At 30.4% G+C, this 17,759-nt stretch overlaps 1 protein-coding gene across 1 annotated transcript; it reads left to right on the forward strand.

The window, feature by feature from the left end:
• The first annotated feature begins 9,136 nt into the window (after positions 1-9,136).
• Positions 9,137-10,597, forward strand: LOC126654028 (protein CURVATURE THYLAKOID 1B, chloroplastic). Its single transcript, XM_050348066.1, has 6 exons — positions 9,137-9,418; positions 9,490-9,593; positions 9,789-9,875; positions 9,977-10,039; positions 10,128-10,165; positions 10,385-10,597. Exons 1-6 carry the CDS (start codon positions 9,259-9,261, stop codon positions 10,443-10,445), a joined length of 513 nt encoding a protein of 170 aa, XP_050204023.1. The 5' UTR covers positions 9,137-9,258; the 3' UTR covers positions 10,446-10,597.
• The last annotated feature ends 7,162 nt before the right edge of the window (positions 10,598-17,759 follow it).

Consider the following 17,759-nt stretch of genomic DNA (forward strand, 5'->3'; position numbering starts at 1 on the left):
ATCGTGTGTATATGGATAACCTCACCTATTTAGGGTTTTAGGCAGCTCACCAACCATAGATTCCTTACCAAACTATTTCTTCTTTTATTTCTGTTACTGATAAAACTGTAAAAAATAATACTCTCTCCGTCTTTCTATGTAAAAATATGGTATTAGTTTAAAAAAATACAATTAATGTTTTAACTTTTTACAACTTTATCTTTATTTTTTCTATCATATCCTTATTAGAGTTGTGACTAATTTACTTTATAGGCTAATGGTAGCAAATTATAAATTTAAAAGTAAAGATAATATGAAAAATTAATATTGTATATTGTGATTTATAAAGAATATGGATAACTATTTAGAATAAAAAAAGAGAGAAAAATTGATTATTATTTTAAGACAAAGAGTATATTTTATTTATATAATATTAGCAAGAAAAAGTAAAAAAATTGTTTACTTTTTATTTATGGGAAAATCTGAATTCAGTTTTATTTCTTTCTTCAAAATTATGTCATCACTCACCGTACAACACAATCAATCAAAGATAGAAGAGCATGGCATATTATTTGTTTGACCAGAAAATAGGTGCATTCCTGCAAAACTTAACCCATGATTTTGTTAATTTTAATGAAAAATGTAAATAAAACTGAAGTCAATGAAAAGGTCAAAGAGTCAAAAAGGAATATGATTGGCTGGGTTTTGGGTTTTCTTTATCTGGTCAATCACGCATTCACTGACTGCGCGTGTGGGCTCTCACTTTATAAAGGGTGGTAAGTATTGGGTGCATAATTGCACGGCTGCATATTGAACATTTTGATTCTCCGGTAATTTAGGCTAATAATCATCGCGGTCCTCGACCTTTACCCTTAGCTTCCGTAAACCCCCTAAACTTTTAAAAGCTTCCATAAACTCCCCAACCTTTGTGGCGGCGCTTATTCACGGTACTTATGAACGATAATATCCCAACAAAAAAATTTGGCGGCTGGCGGCGCAAAAAAAAAAAAATTGACGGCGCCACATCATCATAGGTCCAAAAATTTTCAAAAATCCCAAAACACCCTTAATTTAACCAAATCAAAATCAAACCAAAACACCCTAGTCTAATCTAACCAAACCCAAAACAGCCTAATCAGACCATATGGCCCACAACCGCCGCCGGTCCGGCCACCACCTCCGGCCGCCACCTCCGGCGCAACCTCCGGTCGCCACCTCCAGTCGCCACCTCCAGTCGCCACCGTCTGTTCTGATCTGTTCTTCAAGAACAGATTTCACATCTGTTCTTGAAGAACAGATGCGATCTGTTCTTAGAACAGATCTGGAAATCAGATCTGTTCTAAGAACAGATCTGTTCGTCTTCTCAGACGAACGCCGTCTTCTCAGACGAACTGAGAAGACGAAAGCGTCTTCTCAGACGAACTGAGAAGACGAAAGCGTCTTCTCAGTTCGCCTGAGAAGACCGATCTGTTCTTAGAACAGATCTGTAGATCTGTTCTAAGAACAGATCTGGGTTTTCAGATATGTTCTTAGAACAGATGGTCGCCGGAGATGACGACCGGCGACTGTACCGGCGGCGGGTGGATGGTGGTTTGGTTAGTTTGGTTCATTATTTTTGGTTTGGTTGGATCGAATATGATTGAGTTTTGGTTTGATTAGCTTATTTTAGGGGTATTTTGGGGCTTTCATTTTTTTTTAAAATTATGACATGTCAGATGACGTGGCGCCGCCAGCCGCCAATTTTTTTTTTTGTAAGGGTGTTTTCGTCCATAAGGACCGTGAATGGCGCCGCCACAAAGATTGGGGGGTTTAGGGAAGCTTTTGAAAGTTTAGGGGGTTTACGGAAGCTAAGGGTAAAGGTCGAGGACCGTTGATGATTATTAGCCGGTAATTTAAAAAGGAAAAAGTCTATTGAACTTGCTAAATAAATAATGATATTTAAATTAAAAAAGTTTAATATTTCTGAATTAAACCATCAAATCTATTTAATTTACATATATAAAATAAGTAATAATAGAATTAATATAAATTACCCGCAAGCTAAGAAGCACGGAAACTTTAATGAAGTTGCGCGTTCCGTTTCCGAAACGTTTCGGAAACCGGAAACTCCCAGAAACTCTCGCAAAGTCATGAGGAAATGTGTCAGGCTGTTTCCATAAATAAAAAAATATATAGTTATAAAAAAATCTAAAAAATTATCAACAAATAATTTTTTTAAATCAATTATCCAATATTTTTATTGTTTACTTTATTTATAATAAAATTTATCTTTTATTTCTGTTGGGTTGAATTATGTTTAATTTATTTTATTAATTGGCATAAATATATAAATAAAATTTAAGATATATAACATTTTATAATTTTTATATTATAAATATATCCCTAGATTTTTATTATTTACGTGTTTTTCCCACGTTTCGTGTCTTTCATTTTAAAAATTTATCGTGTCTCCGTTTTCGTTTCCCGTTTCCGTTTCTGTGCTACATAGCCCGCAAGAGATCTACTCAATGCGAGCAAATATTAGTTTGAATATGATAGGTTTAAAGTCGTTATATCATCATTGGAATCCGTCCAAATTACTATATAAATTATAAATTAAAGGCTAAATTATTAAAAATATTCTATCTTTTTAATTTTTAATTATAGTCATTTATTTAAATTGGAGTGGATAAAATTTTAAATATACTCTTTATATTATATTATAAAAATTAAAATAACATAAAAAAATAAATTCAATTTTTTATTAATAAATTAAAGGCCAAATGTCGTAAAAAGGCCAAACCTTCATAAAAGTTTCATAAAAGTCCCGACCTTTCAATTTTGTCAATTTTTGCCAAAAACTGATTATTTGGTTTCACAAAGTCCCAACCTTTCAATTTTGTCGATTTTGGCCAAAAATGGATTATTTAGTTTCACAAAAATCCTGATCTTTCAATATATGTGCATGCCACATATGCGCCACATAGGTAAATTGAAATCAAATTGAGAGTTGGCCACAATTGAAATCAAATAATTTACTTTTGGCCAAAATCGACAAAATTAAAAGATCAGGACTTTTATGAAACTTTTATGAAGTTTGGCCTTTTTACGACATTTGGCCTAAATTAAAATAACATGTACGAATATATGAGGGGTAATTTACATGAATCCCCTAAAAATGGTCTTGTCTTATGTTTTTACCTCATCTTTTTTGTTTTTGCAGTAATCACTCAAAAAAATAGAAATTTTTTCACAATTCCCTCATGAGTCAAAATAAATTGGTTTTAACATTAAATAGGACATTTATGCCCTATTCTTCCCAAATGGAACACAGAACAAAAAATTAAATACGGCTCTATTATTATCAGTCTGCTTGGACTGCGTTGGTCAAACCAGCAGCACGGTGGTCGCGGCGCGATGGTCAGACGGCGGCGCGGTGGTCGAACGGCGGCGCGGTGGTCGAACGGCGGCGCGGTGGTCTCCCAAAGATCCACCGCCGGTAAGATTGAAGAGAATCATTGATGTGATTATCTTTATCATGGCTGTAGCTTTCATAAGGAGATTTAATCGATGTAATTTGATTTTACCTTACAAAAATGGCAGCAATTTATATTCTTTATATTATTAACAAATCAAATTATAGAATCTCAATAAAGGTGTTATTATTCAAAATTTTGATGTTTCCACTGTCATTTTTAATTAGTATTTGTTCATGGAGATATAGTGAAATTGTAAGCTGGATCTTAGAGTTGCAGCTTTGAAGACATCAAAACTGAGACTCGAGCAGAGCTCTTTGATTGGAAAGGTTGTGCTTGTTCTAAAATGTACAGCTCATATATTCATTGATGAGTGCAAATTGCAAATACACTAAATCTCAAAATTTTATCTGTATAAAATGTCAATTGAGATTGTAAACAACATTAAGACAATTTTTATAAAAAAAATGAATTAAGATAATTCAGTTGATATAAGTTCACATCAGGTTAATATCAGGTTGATTTTTAGTTTTATAAACTATCAAATACAATACATTTAAAAGAGATTTCAATTTGCATATTACACTAAATTTCAAAATTCTCTCTGTATAAAATTTCATTTAAGATTGTAAAAAGTAGTAAGACAAATTTTATTAAAAGTATAATTAAGGAAGTTCAGTTGATCTAGGTCCACATCAGGTTCATATCAGGTTGATTTTTAATTTTATAGACTATCACATACATTTCACTTAAAAAAATATTCAATTTGTATATTACACTAAATTTTAAAATTCTCTCTATATAAAATAAATTTCAAAATTCTCTCTATATAAAATATCAGTTAAGATTGCAAAGAGCGGGAAAACAAATTTTTATTAAAAATTGAGTTAAGGTAGTTCAGTTAATATAAGTTTACATCAGGTTCATATCAGGTTGATTTTTAATTTTATAAACAGTCAAATATATTTCATTTAAAAGAGATATTCAGTTTGTATATTATACTAAATCTCAAATTTCTCTCAATATAAAATGTGAGTTAAGATTGTACTGAACATCAAGACAATTTTTTTTAAAACTTGAATTAAGGTATTTCAGTTGATAGAGGTTCCATCAAATTGATTTAGGATATATAGTGACAAATTATATTTGGTCACTAACATAAACTTTTTAGAATTTGGAATGTATGGTAATATTCACTCTAATTTATACTCAAAATAATCAAAGTTCAAGAAAATAGGCTTTTTATGCAAGGTGGTGAATTCTTGTCCTTAATCTTGTAATTTTCTTCCTCTTCTTCTTCGTTAATTTCATTTTCAACCTCCACCCACCAAAAAAACCAGCACCATGCACCAATAACAACAAAATGAAACCCCTAACACCCTCAATACCCATCTCACCACTTTCAATTAAGAAAGGATGTTTCCAGCAACCAAACCCACCACTACTGCTACAAGTAAAATTTGAAATTCTTTTCAAAAATTAAAAATTAAAATTTATATAATTCAGACTTATTTCAGAACTAAATTAATACAATCATTTGGATCAATTCTTCTTATCATCTTCTCATCCCACTTATAATCATTTGGATCAAGTCTTTTTATCGTCTTCTCATCTCACTCAAGTGGCGGAGCTGGACCATTTGCTGCTTCAACAAATTGGATGCTATAAAATCTATACAATTGGCAAGAATTCTATGCAATTATGGTGCCTTAGAATCCATCATTACCATCTCATCTCGTTCTTCCTTTTTCTTTAAAAATAACTGTAGATCTGAGAGGTGTTTATGGTAGATCGTAAAAAAATTTTCATTGAAATCATCAAGTTTATTAATAGGAAGGAAGGAAAACAATGGGTAAGCTGGTGGTGACGGCGGAGATATTGTTGGGGAGAGATGGGATTGTCAATTGATTCCAGCCTGAAGCAAATTGTTGTAATACGCACACAATAATAGTAGAAATAGAGAATAAGGATAGAATGAGAAACTAAAAAATAAAAAGGTATGCGTGGAAAGATGATTTGAAAAAAGAGGGATTTTTGCAAAAAATAAAAAGCTGGGTTATAAACACAAAGATTTGAATTTTTGGGTGATTTAGTGTAATTTTTTCATATATGAGTGTATGAAAGCCCATAAAAATGATAAAGAAAGATGGGTTAGCCCTCAAGGCCGTAAACATCCCCCGATTTCACCAATCGGTATATTAACGATATGGTGGGCTTAATTGGCATCAATGTGACTGGAGTCTGGATATGATATGATAATAATGTGGGTGCGCTTATTAGTAATGGACTTTTGTTTTTTGACTTGCAAAATTCGTTAGCGGCATTTTCTCTCTATTATTTGGTGAGGATTTACATTTTGACATAAAAAAATAAAAAATTTACACTTTTTATCTTAATACAGAAAAATTATAAAAAATTATCTCACATTTTTTAGTATTTAGGTTTTTATTTTTGATAGTAAAATAACTATAATTTTACTCTGTTATATTAGTGACATTATTATTTCGGTATCATATTTTTTCTATAAATATTAACTTTCGTACGTTATCATACTATTATCATTAATTGTCATACCATTATCAAAAAATATTTTTATAAAAATTATTATGACATTATCATAATAGATGATGCTATTGCCAGAGCAACATTTGATAATGACAGAGCAAATTTTTTTATTTTAACAAAATCACCCTCTTTTATTGATAACATAGAAATAGATTCAAATTAAAAAAAAAATTGTCAAAAAAAGAAATATTGATCTGGCCCTATCAATTATTGCTCTGGAAATAGCGTCACCCTATCATAATATACTTTATCATTAACAATATCATAAAATATTAACATAACATTATCATAACGTATTTTATCATAACTATATCATATCTTTTATCATAACATCATCATAATATTATCATAATATTATCATAAACATTATCAAAGTATTATCATAACCGTATATAAGTTTATGTACTGATATGATAACGTTATTGATACAAATTTGCTAATGTTAATGACACAAATATGATAATCAAGCATTGTTTTTGACAAAAAAATTTCTACAGTGTTATAATACCGATATGATAATTTCATAGTGATACCGATATGATAATCAAACACTGTTTTATGAAGAAAATTGGTTTTCCTGCAGAGAATCTTTTTTTCCCATCATAAAATCATTTTTTTTGCAAATGTTAGATATGAAACTGAAAAAATTAAAGAGAAATTTTTATAAATCTGAGAATTAGAATAAATCATAATGATCACCACAATCTAAGTAAAAAATCGCTAAATTTAAGTATAGAAGAAAGGCGGATCGACAACAGCGTGATGGCGGATCGAGGACGTGTAATGGCAGAACGACGGTGAATTGATGAAGGAATGGCGGCGGAGCGATAAAAAAGAAGAAAAAAAAATGAGAAACACTTGTTAGAGTAAAAAAATTTGCTTAGAGTAAAAAATAATAAGAAATAAATATTATTATAATAAAAGGAGATCTTAGAGTAAAAAAATAAAAGTGCTAAAAAGTGAGGTATTTTCTCTATATTTTTCTTATTGAGATAAAAATTATTATTATTTTAAAAACTGAAGTGTTTTTCTAATTTTTTTCTTATTTGGTCTTCTTCCAGTTTTAACGGGTCACCTTAAATTATTCCAAAACAAATTAATTAATTTTTAAAAAGTATATTTTAAGTACATGATTTTTATTTTTTACGCATTTACTTTTACATATAAAAAATGCATCATAAATAAATATCAGATACTTTAAAGATATATTGACGATATATTTCATAGTTTTTTACACAACGTATAAAGTGAAATAATTAAGTATAAATTTAAGACTTTTTAGGTTTAATATATTTTTTTATATAATTTTAATTTTTTTTAACTGGCTTTAGGTCACTTGTATAATCTTCCCATTTTAATGCATAGTTTGCACTAGGGTGTGTGCAGTGTTCAGTTATAACTTATATCTGAATTAAACCGACAGAATTAAATTACAATTTTGATTTGGTTTAATTCTTTGTTATTTGATTTGATTATGACTAATTTTTTTAAAGATTTTAGTTAAATAATTCAAAGATTTCACATCAAAAACCAATCAACATGAATTAACTCTCATTACATACAATTTTTTTATATAACTTTTTGAAAAACAAAAGGCATTTTTTTAAAATTTATATAGGACTTTAAAATCAATTTATCATTATATAATTTGTATGTAAAGAGAGATTAATATAATGTGCCCGGCAGACTGAGACGCACGTTCAAACTTTAGCGTCCATGATATTATCGTTAATCAAATGTACTAATTATATGAACTAGTATGAAGATATAGGCATCATCCATCTTAAAAATTGTTATATGAATCTAATTTGACATGTAGGATTATGAACCATCCATTTATCGCGTGACACGTAATAATAATAAATATTTTAACCTATTAATAAATATGATTAACCTCACCAAATAACACCACTTTTAGCATTTTTTTCGATTTAAGTCCAATTTTTAAAACTTTTCATCCATTAGTCCAATTTTTCCAATTTTTTCATTCTATAACCTGATATGTATTTTATGCTTTATTTTTTGTTAAAATGACGGCGTTTTTGGTAGTATGGACGACCAAAACGACGTCGTTTTAGGCATTTACGCTAACATATGACACATTATGAAAGGTTGGGCTTACATCGAAAAAAACGCTAAAAGTTGTGCTATATGGTAAAAATAACCCTAAGGCCTAATCACTCAAAAACCCTCCACCTTTAAACGTTTTTTAAATTGCACCCTGACGTTGAAAAACTCTCTCAAAACCCTCCCACCTTTAAATTCCATTTCAATTGCACCATGATGTAGAAAAATTATCTCAAAATCCCCCCATCTTTAATTTTTTTTTCAATTGTACCCTAAATTGAAATTTTTTATGGTTTTGATTTTAAAAAGTTATTGGATATAATTTTAGTAAAAATAATTTTTTACATTATTAATAATACTAGTGTTTAATTAGAATATAGATTAACAATGAAAGATTTTTTTAAAAAAATTCATGTGAAAAAAGGTCAATTTAATATTTTAGGGTACAATTGAAAAAGAATCTAAATGTGGAGGGGTTCTGAGAGAATTTTCCTACTTCAGGGTGCAATTGAAAAAAAGTTTAAAAGTGGAGGGCGGGGGGTTTGAGTGGTTAAGCCTAACCCTAATAAATATTAAATTAATTATTTATATTTTAATGTGAATTAATGTGATATTTATTGATAATTTAAAATATTTATTCTTGGCATGTGTTACATGATAAATGGATGAGATTGAAACATCTTTACTATATTTGGACTGTAACTATGGACTACTAGCAAGTGTAGCAAATAGATATTGAAGTCTCGCTAGTAGTATATTATAATTTGTTAGTTTCGACTCTTCATATTCTGAAACCTAATCTAATTTTAAGGAGCTAACCAATTAGTTATTTTTGTAATTGTACTACCAAAAGAGGTGTTCTTAGACCCTGTTAGTACTTCGGTACTAAAACTAGGAAGATATTGCTCGAGCAAGAGATAACAAAAGCCAGATTGTTGGCTCCAGATTATGTCATTCTATCCAATCAAATACCATTAATTGCCTATCCAACAGCCACGTCAGCACTATCCAGATTAATTGGAATGAGTGGCTCTCTGCCTCTAAACTTGGAGCAAAAATTATCAAACACCTTCAAACAAATATTTAACAAAATCTAACAAAATCTCAACTAAAAGCAAACAAACAAAAACTCGGCATTGTAACATTTCTACTAGCAGACAACATAACCTGTAAGAGATTATACTACTGCCTCATGGCCTCATCAACCTTATCGATCTCTTCCTCGTCGACCCTCATTGATGCGAAGGCTCCACGCCAATCGGCTGCTGCATCGCCGCAATGTGTCACTCTCCCTACCCTCCCTCCGCCTTCTGTCCAGTCTCAGAGTCGGTCATGGAAATCCGCTGCTTACTGTGAGTTCATTAATTAGTACAAGCTATTGAAGTTATGTCGGATTATATTGATGTTTTTTTTTTATGTTTAGGTCGGAAGATGGCGCGCAATGTTATGGCAATGGCTACAGGAGAGGCTCCTGCAGAAGTTTCCACTGTTGAAACTCCAGAAATTCTCAAGACAGTTCAAGAAGCTGTAAGAATTTTTTATTTTGTTGTGTTTTTTATAATTGGGATGAGAGAGTGCTCGTGCGAGGAACTGAACTACAATCTTAGCAGAATGCTGCTCAGCGTTTATAATATTTGAACTATAGTTCATTGGTGTTCAATCGGGCATTTTGAAAGAAAAATTCAATTGAATGTGACCAATAATTTGTTGTTTAATGAACAGTGGGATAAGGTTGAAGATAAGTATGCTGTGAGTTCCCTTGCAGTGGCTGGTTTTGTTGCTGTTTTGGGCTCCGCCGGGATGATCTCGGTGAGTTCTTCGAATACTTGTCTTTCAATCTATCTAAGTTGTAATCAATACTATAATTTTCAAACAAATTTATGTGAGTATGGATTGATTCTGTATAACAGGCAATCGACAAGCTTCCTCTGATTCCTGGAGTTCTTGAGCTTGTTGGCATTGGTTACACTGGAGTAAGTAGCATTTCATTTTTAATCTTACATTCAATTTAATTAAGTTTGTTTTCTAATTTTATCGCATTATCAAATGTTTTTCTTGCAGTGGTTTGCATACAAGAATCTTGTTTTCAAACCTGACAGGTAAGCACGGAACGAAACAAATACTGAACGTCTAAATATATTGTAAATATAGAGTTTTAAAAGCATTTTCGGATATAAAAATGAAAGGCTGAAACGTAGAACTCGATAATTTTCCGCGCAATGTAGTTTGCAACACCAGAAAACTGCTAAAATTTAGAATTTCAAATCATACTTTAAAAAAAAAATGAAGTGTGCAATAACATAGAGAAACTGGTGCAGGGAAGCTTTGTTAGAGAAAGTAAAAGGAACATACAAGGAAATTATCGGAAGCAGTAGCTAAAATTCAAGTTCTGAAGCAAAACGTTTCGCAGCATTGTTGTCAAGGATCTAAACATGCTTCATTTTGTCTGAATAATTAAGCTTCTGACCAGAGTAAATCCATGCTATGTACATTTATTTATCTATAAATACTTCTTTACCTCTTCTTTTTAACACTTTTTTTATGCCCATAATAGCTTTCAGTCTGCTATATGATAGACTCAGAAGAGCAATCAAAATGTCCTATATCCTTAAGACTCTGTTTGCAATGTATTTTCTTGTATGTGTTGTTGTTTCTTGAATAACAATGCTCAGCTAAGCTGTGTAACACAGGAATCGGAAACTGAAAACGCGAAACTGCATATTTTTAAATATATAAGTTCCTAATTGTTTATTTTTTGGTTCATTGGGTCCTTAAATGGATCTTCGTTTAAGGACATAATGAACCAAAAACAAAAGTTTAAATGCCTGAGAAAGTCAAATAGAAGTTGAGGGACCTGATGAAGCAAAAAATGAAAGTTTAAGGATTTGAGAAAGCCAAATAATAGTTGAAGGACTTGATGAACTATAAAAATAAAAGTTTAAGGACTTTAAAATAGGTTTAACTGATAAAAACGTTGCCAAAGTAATGTTCAACCTTTGGCATTTAACCTGCAATGTTTTGCCCTTTGCCATTCACCTACAATTTCTACCCTTTCGTATTCCATCTCCAACGGTTGCAATGACATGTGATGCTATTTAACTCAGTTTCTATCGACCTCTTTCTACCTCAAACCACTACACCAAAATACTGTTTTACCGGCATATTGTTAGAGATGTTTTAAATAGTGCCACTGAATTAAGAAACGTAAGAGTTAACGGCGTTAACTAGAGACGGTTTTTAATTTTCTAGGTATGTTATTTTTCTCTTCCAATGCTCTTTCCCATCAGCTCCCCCGTCGTTGCTGCTGCCAGTTGTGTCTCCTCTTTTCCTCTGCAATCCATACTTTTAGGTTCTTTCTCTTTTTTGTTCATGAGCTGCAACTCTCTTTTCAAAACCTTAAAAAAGCTTAATACTAAGCTAGAATGAAAAGAATGATGAGAATGACAAGTGCTTGTGATGATTTTCAATACAATGTCTCTCTATTTTATTTTTGGATGTTCATCGCCGATTTTTGATTATTGGGTGTTTTTTTTCCGAATAGACAAATTTCAATAATTTTAGCTGCTTGGATACCAAAAAGTGAAAATTTATATTAACTAAAAGAATCCCTTGCATTTATATGATGGAAGTTCTATACAAATGATGAGCATCAATGTAATCAACTACTTTTGATCAAAAAAAGACATCCAAAAGCTCACTTAATTCAGTTTATGCACATAATCTACTCGACTAATTGTTTCACTGAAAATTGAAACAGATGTACAGAGTAAATCCACAGTAAGAGTTATCGAGAGTTTTATGTATATTTAATTTGAAATGTTTTATGGATACAAAATTTGAAGAGTTTTATGTATACTAATAACATTTGTAAAGTTATTAAATATCAAAAAATTTAAAAGTTTAATTACCCGCACAACGATCGGGCATCGACCTAGTAATTATATAAAATGTCACAAGAAATGGCAAAATCCATAACTAAAAGTTTTCACACAAAAAGTGGCTTAGAAAGAACACACTAAAAGCTACGACTTAAAACTAAGGCAAATTACCGGTTCGAAAACAAAATACAACGAGGATTCCTATAAAAATCCAAAACCGAATCAGCAAAGTTCCTATTATAAAGCTTAAACAACCATACTGTCTTAGAGAAGTAGTTAAAAATTACATAATCCTTGTCCGCTGCTTTATTTTAGAAGACTCTCCTATTTCTGCATTTCCATATTTTCCAAATTAAAAGCAAGTAACCTGCCATAAATTCCTGTACGACCCTCTGAAAATAAAATCCTGCCATTGACACATGAAATCGACAAAAGACGATGGAAAAATCCAGGCTACTTCGTAAAATACCACACTAGATACTTCTGGCATAACTGCAGCGAATAAAAATATGTGCTTGTGTTTCAACACCACCACCAATAGAGCACATAGAATTCTCCAATGTAACAATACAACAAATAGCCAAAAAAAAGAACTAACTCGAGGAGGAGCTGAAGAATTCCAAACACTTATGAACAGATTAAACAAACCAAGAGATGCATCTGTGGGCAAAACCAATTGCTGATCATCTTGATTAACTGTCACACCCTGATTGTTCATATACCCCCCCCCCCCCCCCCCACCAAGCTTCCAAGATGATTATCCATGTATCTTCCATCCAGCCAGCGGCAGATTTTGTATCTACAATAATAGCTTCGATGGACAACAGCAACAAGTGAATCCCGTCGATCGGCAGCAGTGGAAGGAAAACAGAGTACAACAACTAATCTCATATCATCACATAAAATGTTGAAGGAAACTGAGCTGAAAACCCCAAAATTAGACTTCTTATAGCCACATCCTTACAGCCTGAGGTTCGATTAAAAAAACCAAAAGCAGTTTGAAGTTCAGCCAAAAGAATAAGTTCATTCCCTCCTTAATCTTTGTCTCCAACGCCAATTGTTGCACAAAAATATTTTTACTTGTTGCTTTCTTTTGGTTCAAAAGATTATATAACCGAGGAAAAAACAACGATATCGGACCTCTCTCCGACCAATTATCAATCCAAAAGGAGGGAAGTTGTTGACATCATATAAGGAGATAATTGAACTTTCACTTGGAACAAGTTTATCTTTTCATCTTTCCCACCTCTTGAATCCATTTTCCTTGAAAATCGGCCGAGTGCCATTTTCAAAACAATCAACAATTCAGAACAATCATAGTTATTAGAATACTAAGGGTCTGTTTGATTCAAATGAATTTCATGATTTATATGAAATTCAATTGAATTTCTGCAAAATATGTATTTGGTTCAAATGAACTTTCACGGTTTGGATTTATATATACACTTGAAATATAATATTTAATTTATTTTATTTTATTTAAAAAAATCATATTTAAAATTTGGAAAACCAAACACAAATATTCATTTTCAAATTATTTTCAAGTAGAATTCATATAGAAATGAAACGGAATGAAATGAATTCTATACTAGAATTGATTCAAACAGGCCCTTAGTATTCTAATACTTATTTGTATCCCTACACAAGCTGAATTCATAAGGATTTCTATAGGTATCTTTGAATCCATCTTGTAGCTTTCATAACTATTCTTTTCATTTTTTTCTTCAGCGGATTCATTATTATTAGACTTGGGCCGGGTTCGGGTCGGGTTTTTTAAATTTTCAAGTAAGCGCAAGCGCGGCCCGAACCTGGACCGGACTTCATTTTTACTACTTTAATCCCGCCTTTGTATTTTATTTTTGCGGTCTCAAACCGGACTTCTCTCTGAGCCACATATAAAATTAATAAAAATAAAAGCCCGAGCACGCGTATAAAATAGCGGATTTTTTTAGACTTGGGCTCGGGCCATAATTGGAAACCAAAAATCAGTGTCTATCTTCACTAATTCATCAATATGAGAAAGTCCCTTAAAATTTGTAATAATGTATAATTTCATAGGAATATTTTGAATCATATTTGTTGGGTAAAAAGGAAGTTTTATAAATAAATTAGTCGTCAATAGAAGTGATTTGAGTGAGTTTTAGTATTGATATGAATTTTTTGTTTCACTGATTTGAGAATTAAAAGAAATAATGTGATAGAATGCATTTCATGATTTGAGAATTAAAAGAAATAATATGATAGTAGAATGCATGGGTCAAAAGGACAATATTCCATTATTATATACATATTGTAAAAAAAAATCCAACTTGATCATTAAAATATTACTTGACATATACTTTAGACCCTAAATTAAATAAATAGAGTAAATATTTATTTATTGTAGGATTAATTGTAAATTAAATTACAAACTTTAGAGTGATTTGCAATTACAACGTTAATTTTAAAACTTGATAACGTTAATAACCAATTTTTATTTTTTGGTAAATTGGTACGATGACCAATCATGGAACAACACAAGCTTGTATATTACAATATCCACATCAGTGTTTATTTTAGGCCGGTGTATCAATTTGTCAAAAAAAAAAAATTGATTATTGACATTACCAAGTTTTAAAATTTGTATTGTAATTGAAAATTAAGATAAAATTCGTAATTTAATTTATAATTGATCTTTATTATATTTATATAAAATTTCTAAACAGTATACCAAAAATATCAATGAAGTTTCACTAATCTATATATCTGTCTATAGTATAAAACTGAACCCAAGATGTAAGAGTATCTGTGGGTTCCTTTTAATGCCCTTGAGAATTTTAATCATCATCTAGAATAATGCTTATTTTCGATAACTTTAATGACATATTATGAGTGCTATATAGCTCTATTTTTCTGCTTTGCTTTCTTTTAATAAATAATAGACCTACTTTATTTGTTAGCGGGAATTAAATTATTAGTATTAAATATCTTTTAAACAGGCAATCACAGCCTGAGAGAGTTGGGAGTCGAACCCCCAATCTCATACAAAACAAAAATAGCTTGGCTATTAGGCCAAACCTTCAACTGTTTTCTGTTTTCCTTTTACACTCATGTTTGTTTGTTTGTTTTTCTACTAAGTATTACCCCCTCGTATACCTGTTTTTCTTTTTAATTTTGTTATAGAAACACAAGTCTAGCTCGAACCCGACTTAGGTTTTATATTTCATATCCAAACTCGACTCTAATACTATATTTTTACGGGTTAGGGCCGGATTTAAACGGGCTTATATATAAATTTTATAATTATAAAGTTCAAGCCCTTTTATAAAATTGCGAGTTTCTTTTGGACTCGGACTCAAATTGGGTTTTAAGCCCGACCCTAAGAACAGGGTTTGAACGGATCAGGACAAGTACTCAAGTCCATGGACAGATTTACATAAAATTTCTCTGGCACTTGCTGGAAAACTAATTTCAGTTCCCATTTGAATATCTTTTTATATTTTTTTTATGCTCCTGTTTTGTTTTTTTTGCTAAAGGCAATCACGTTGCCCCTATTGGGAAAACACACACATGAACTAACAAGAGATTTTTTTGTCATAGGCTAAATTTCCATTAATAATAATGAAAATACAATAAATGAACAGTTCTTCAACAGATTGAAATAACTTTTATACAATAATGATGAGTGCTGTAAATACAGTTGTAAATACAGTCATCGATTAGGGCTTTTCAAACCACCAAATGGGTCACCCAATACATTTATGGTTCCAACATTAAAAATACGATCTTGAAGCCGCTCTATCCGTGAAACTTCAAACCTTATCTTCAACATGAATCCACAAATTAGATCTAATAAAACACAAACATAACACTTAAAAAATATTAGAAAAAAGCAACCATAAATACTTTATTTTTCAAGTTGAAGATTTAGATCCGATCAAAAAAGTTTTAAACTTTTATGATTCGAGTAAAAATCCGTCAAATCGACTAAAGAAAAAAAGAAGAAAAATTTCATTAATAAATTTTTGAAAAAAACCACTAGTTAAAATGAGAAGGTGGTTTTCCGGCCACCAAAACCACCTTCAAACTATAGTTCTTCATACATCTATAATAAAAGAATCTTCTTTATTCAACAATCACTAAAAATCACTAAAAACGAGAGAGTAAAAGGATGGAGGAGGTGGTTTTCCGGGCAAAGGCCAAAACCACCTCCTCAAAACTATGGTTTATTTATCTTGGTTCAAAGAGTAGAATATTTTTTTGTTTTTTTTATGTGAATTTAATTTTGTATAATCTTTTAAAACATTTGTGAATTAGTGAAGATGGACCAAAATAATAAAATTTTAAATAAAAAAAATAAATATTTTTTTAAATTTATAGAGAAAATGAATTTTGGAGTTTAAAATTAAATTTGAGTATTATTTTGTTTATTTGTGTGGATGAAAGCTACTAGCTAAAATTTTGTCATTTTGAATATTTTTGACTAAATTAAAAATTTTGGTTTTGCATATGGAAACAATACTATGGTGTTAGTGAAACTTATATTATGCCGGTTTAAGTATGAATTTCACACTGAATTTTTTATATTATTGTAAAAAAAATAACAGAAGATATGCCAATCTAGAAAACAACATTAAATTAAAAGAAATATTTTAATTAATTCGTTATGTTTATATTTGTTCACTTTATTATTATTATATATAACATTTAATTAATATGTTACGTTATCTATTTATTAAATTTGAATTGTTATTTGTTACCTTTTACTGTTAAAAAAATAAATTTCAAAGCAAAGCGAGAGTTTCGTACTATTAGTATAACAAAAATAGATAATGTTTAGTAAATATTATACATATTAAGAATATACTCCCTCCGTCTCAAATTGATAGGCAGTGTAGGTCAAACACAATTCTTAAGAAATTGTATTTATCAAGATAAAATGAGTAATTTATAAATAAATACCACACTTACCCTCATTTATTATAGTAGCAATTTTGTCTTTTAGCATCTTTTGTGTTATTTTCAATGCATTCAACTATGATTAATGAGGGTATATATGATAATTAAACATTTAAGAAATAAGTTACTGTCTATAATTTAGAACAAAGACAATGTAAATAGTGCCTATCATTTTGGGACGGAGGGAGTATAAAACTGTGACATTCCATAAACTAAAAATTATAAATTAACTATATGAACATTATACCAATAATCTACAAAACATACATGAATTAAACTAACAATATCCTAAAAGATTAATTAAAATAATACTTATATCTTATAATAAACTAAATATATATTAATATTATATCGATAATTTATTGAGTATATTAAAATTAAATTATTACTATATTAAAACTATACACGTTACCAATTAGTTATAGTTTAAATGATATAAGCATTGAGCAACAATCCTCTAAATCTTGAGTTCGATTCCTCCAACAAGCACTTTCCATCTCTAATTATAAAAAAACTATACACAGTGAAATATACTTATTTTTTTTAACGATAATGCCAAAATATATTGAAAACTCTCCAATAATACATCCATATCGTGTTTTTTTAAAAAAATTGACATTTTTACAAATTTTTAATCTAACTTTATGTTTTTTGTAAAAAAAATAAAAATAAATTTGACCTGATGCATATATTTTCAATTGTTTTGATATATTTGTAAAATCCCTCTACTTTACAATTGGGCTACAGATGCAATCAAGGCCCAATCAAGCAGGGTCTGGCTCAAGCCTGAGGTCATAACCTGGGCCCGATCCAACCTCATCAGACAAGAGTTAGGTGTCATTGGGAACCTTCTCCAAGTGGTTGCAAGCAACCACCG

Source organism: Mercurialis annua, linkage group LG6, assembly GCF_937616625.2.
Source record: "Mercurialis annua linkage group LG6, ddMerAnnu1.2, whole genome shotgun sequence".
NCBI lineage: Eukaryota > Viridiplantae > Streptophyta > Magnoliopsida > Malpighiales > Euphorbiaceae > Mercurialis > Mercurialis annua.

Excerpts from the sequence above, each read along its gene's own strand:
- LOC126654028 (XM_050348066.1), top strand. The coding sequence starts at position 9,259 with ATGGCCTCATCAACCTTATCGATCTCTTCCTCGTCGACCCTCATTGAT. Across the intron at positions 9,419-9,489 it reads ATGGAAATCCGCTGCTTACT|GTCGGAAGATGGCGCGCAAT; the intron begins GTGAGTTCATTA and ends TTTTATGTTTAG. Across the intron at positions 10,040-10,127 it reads TTGGCATTGGTTACACTGGA|TGGTTTGCATACAAGAATCT; the intron begins GTAAGTAGCATT and ends TTTTTCTTGCAG.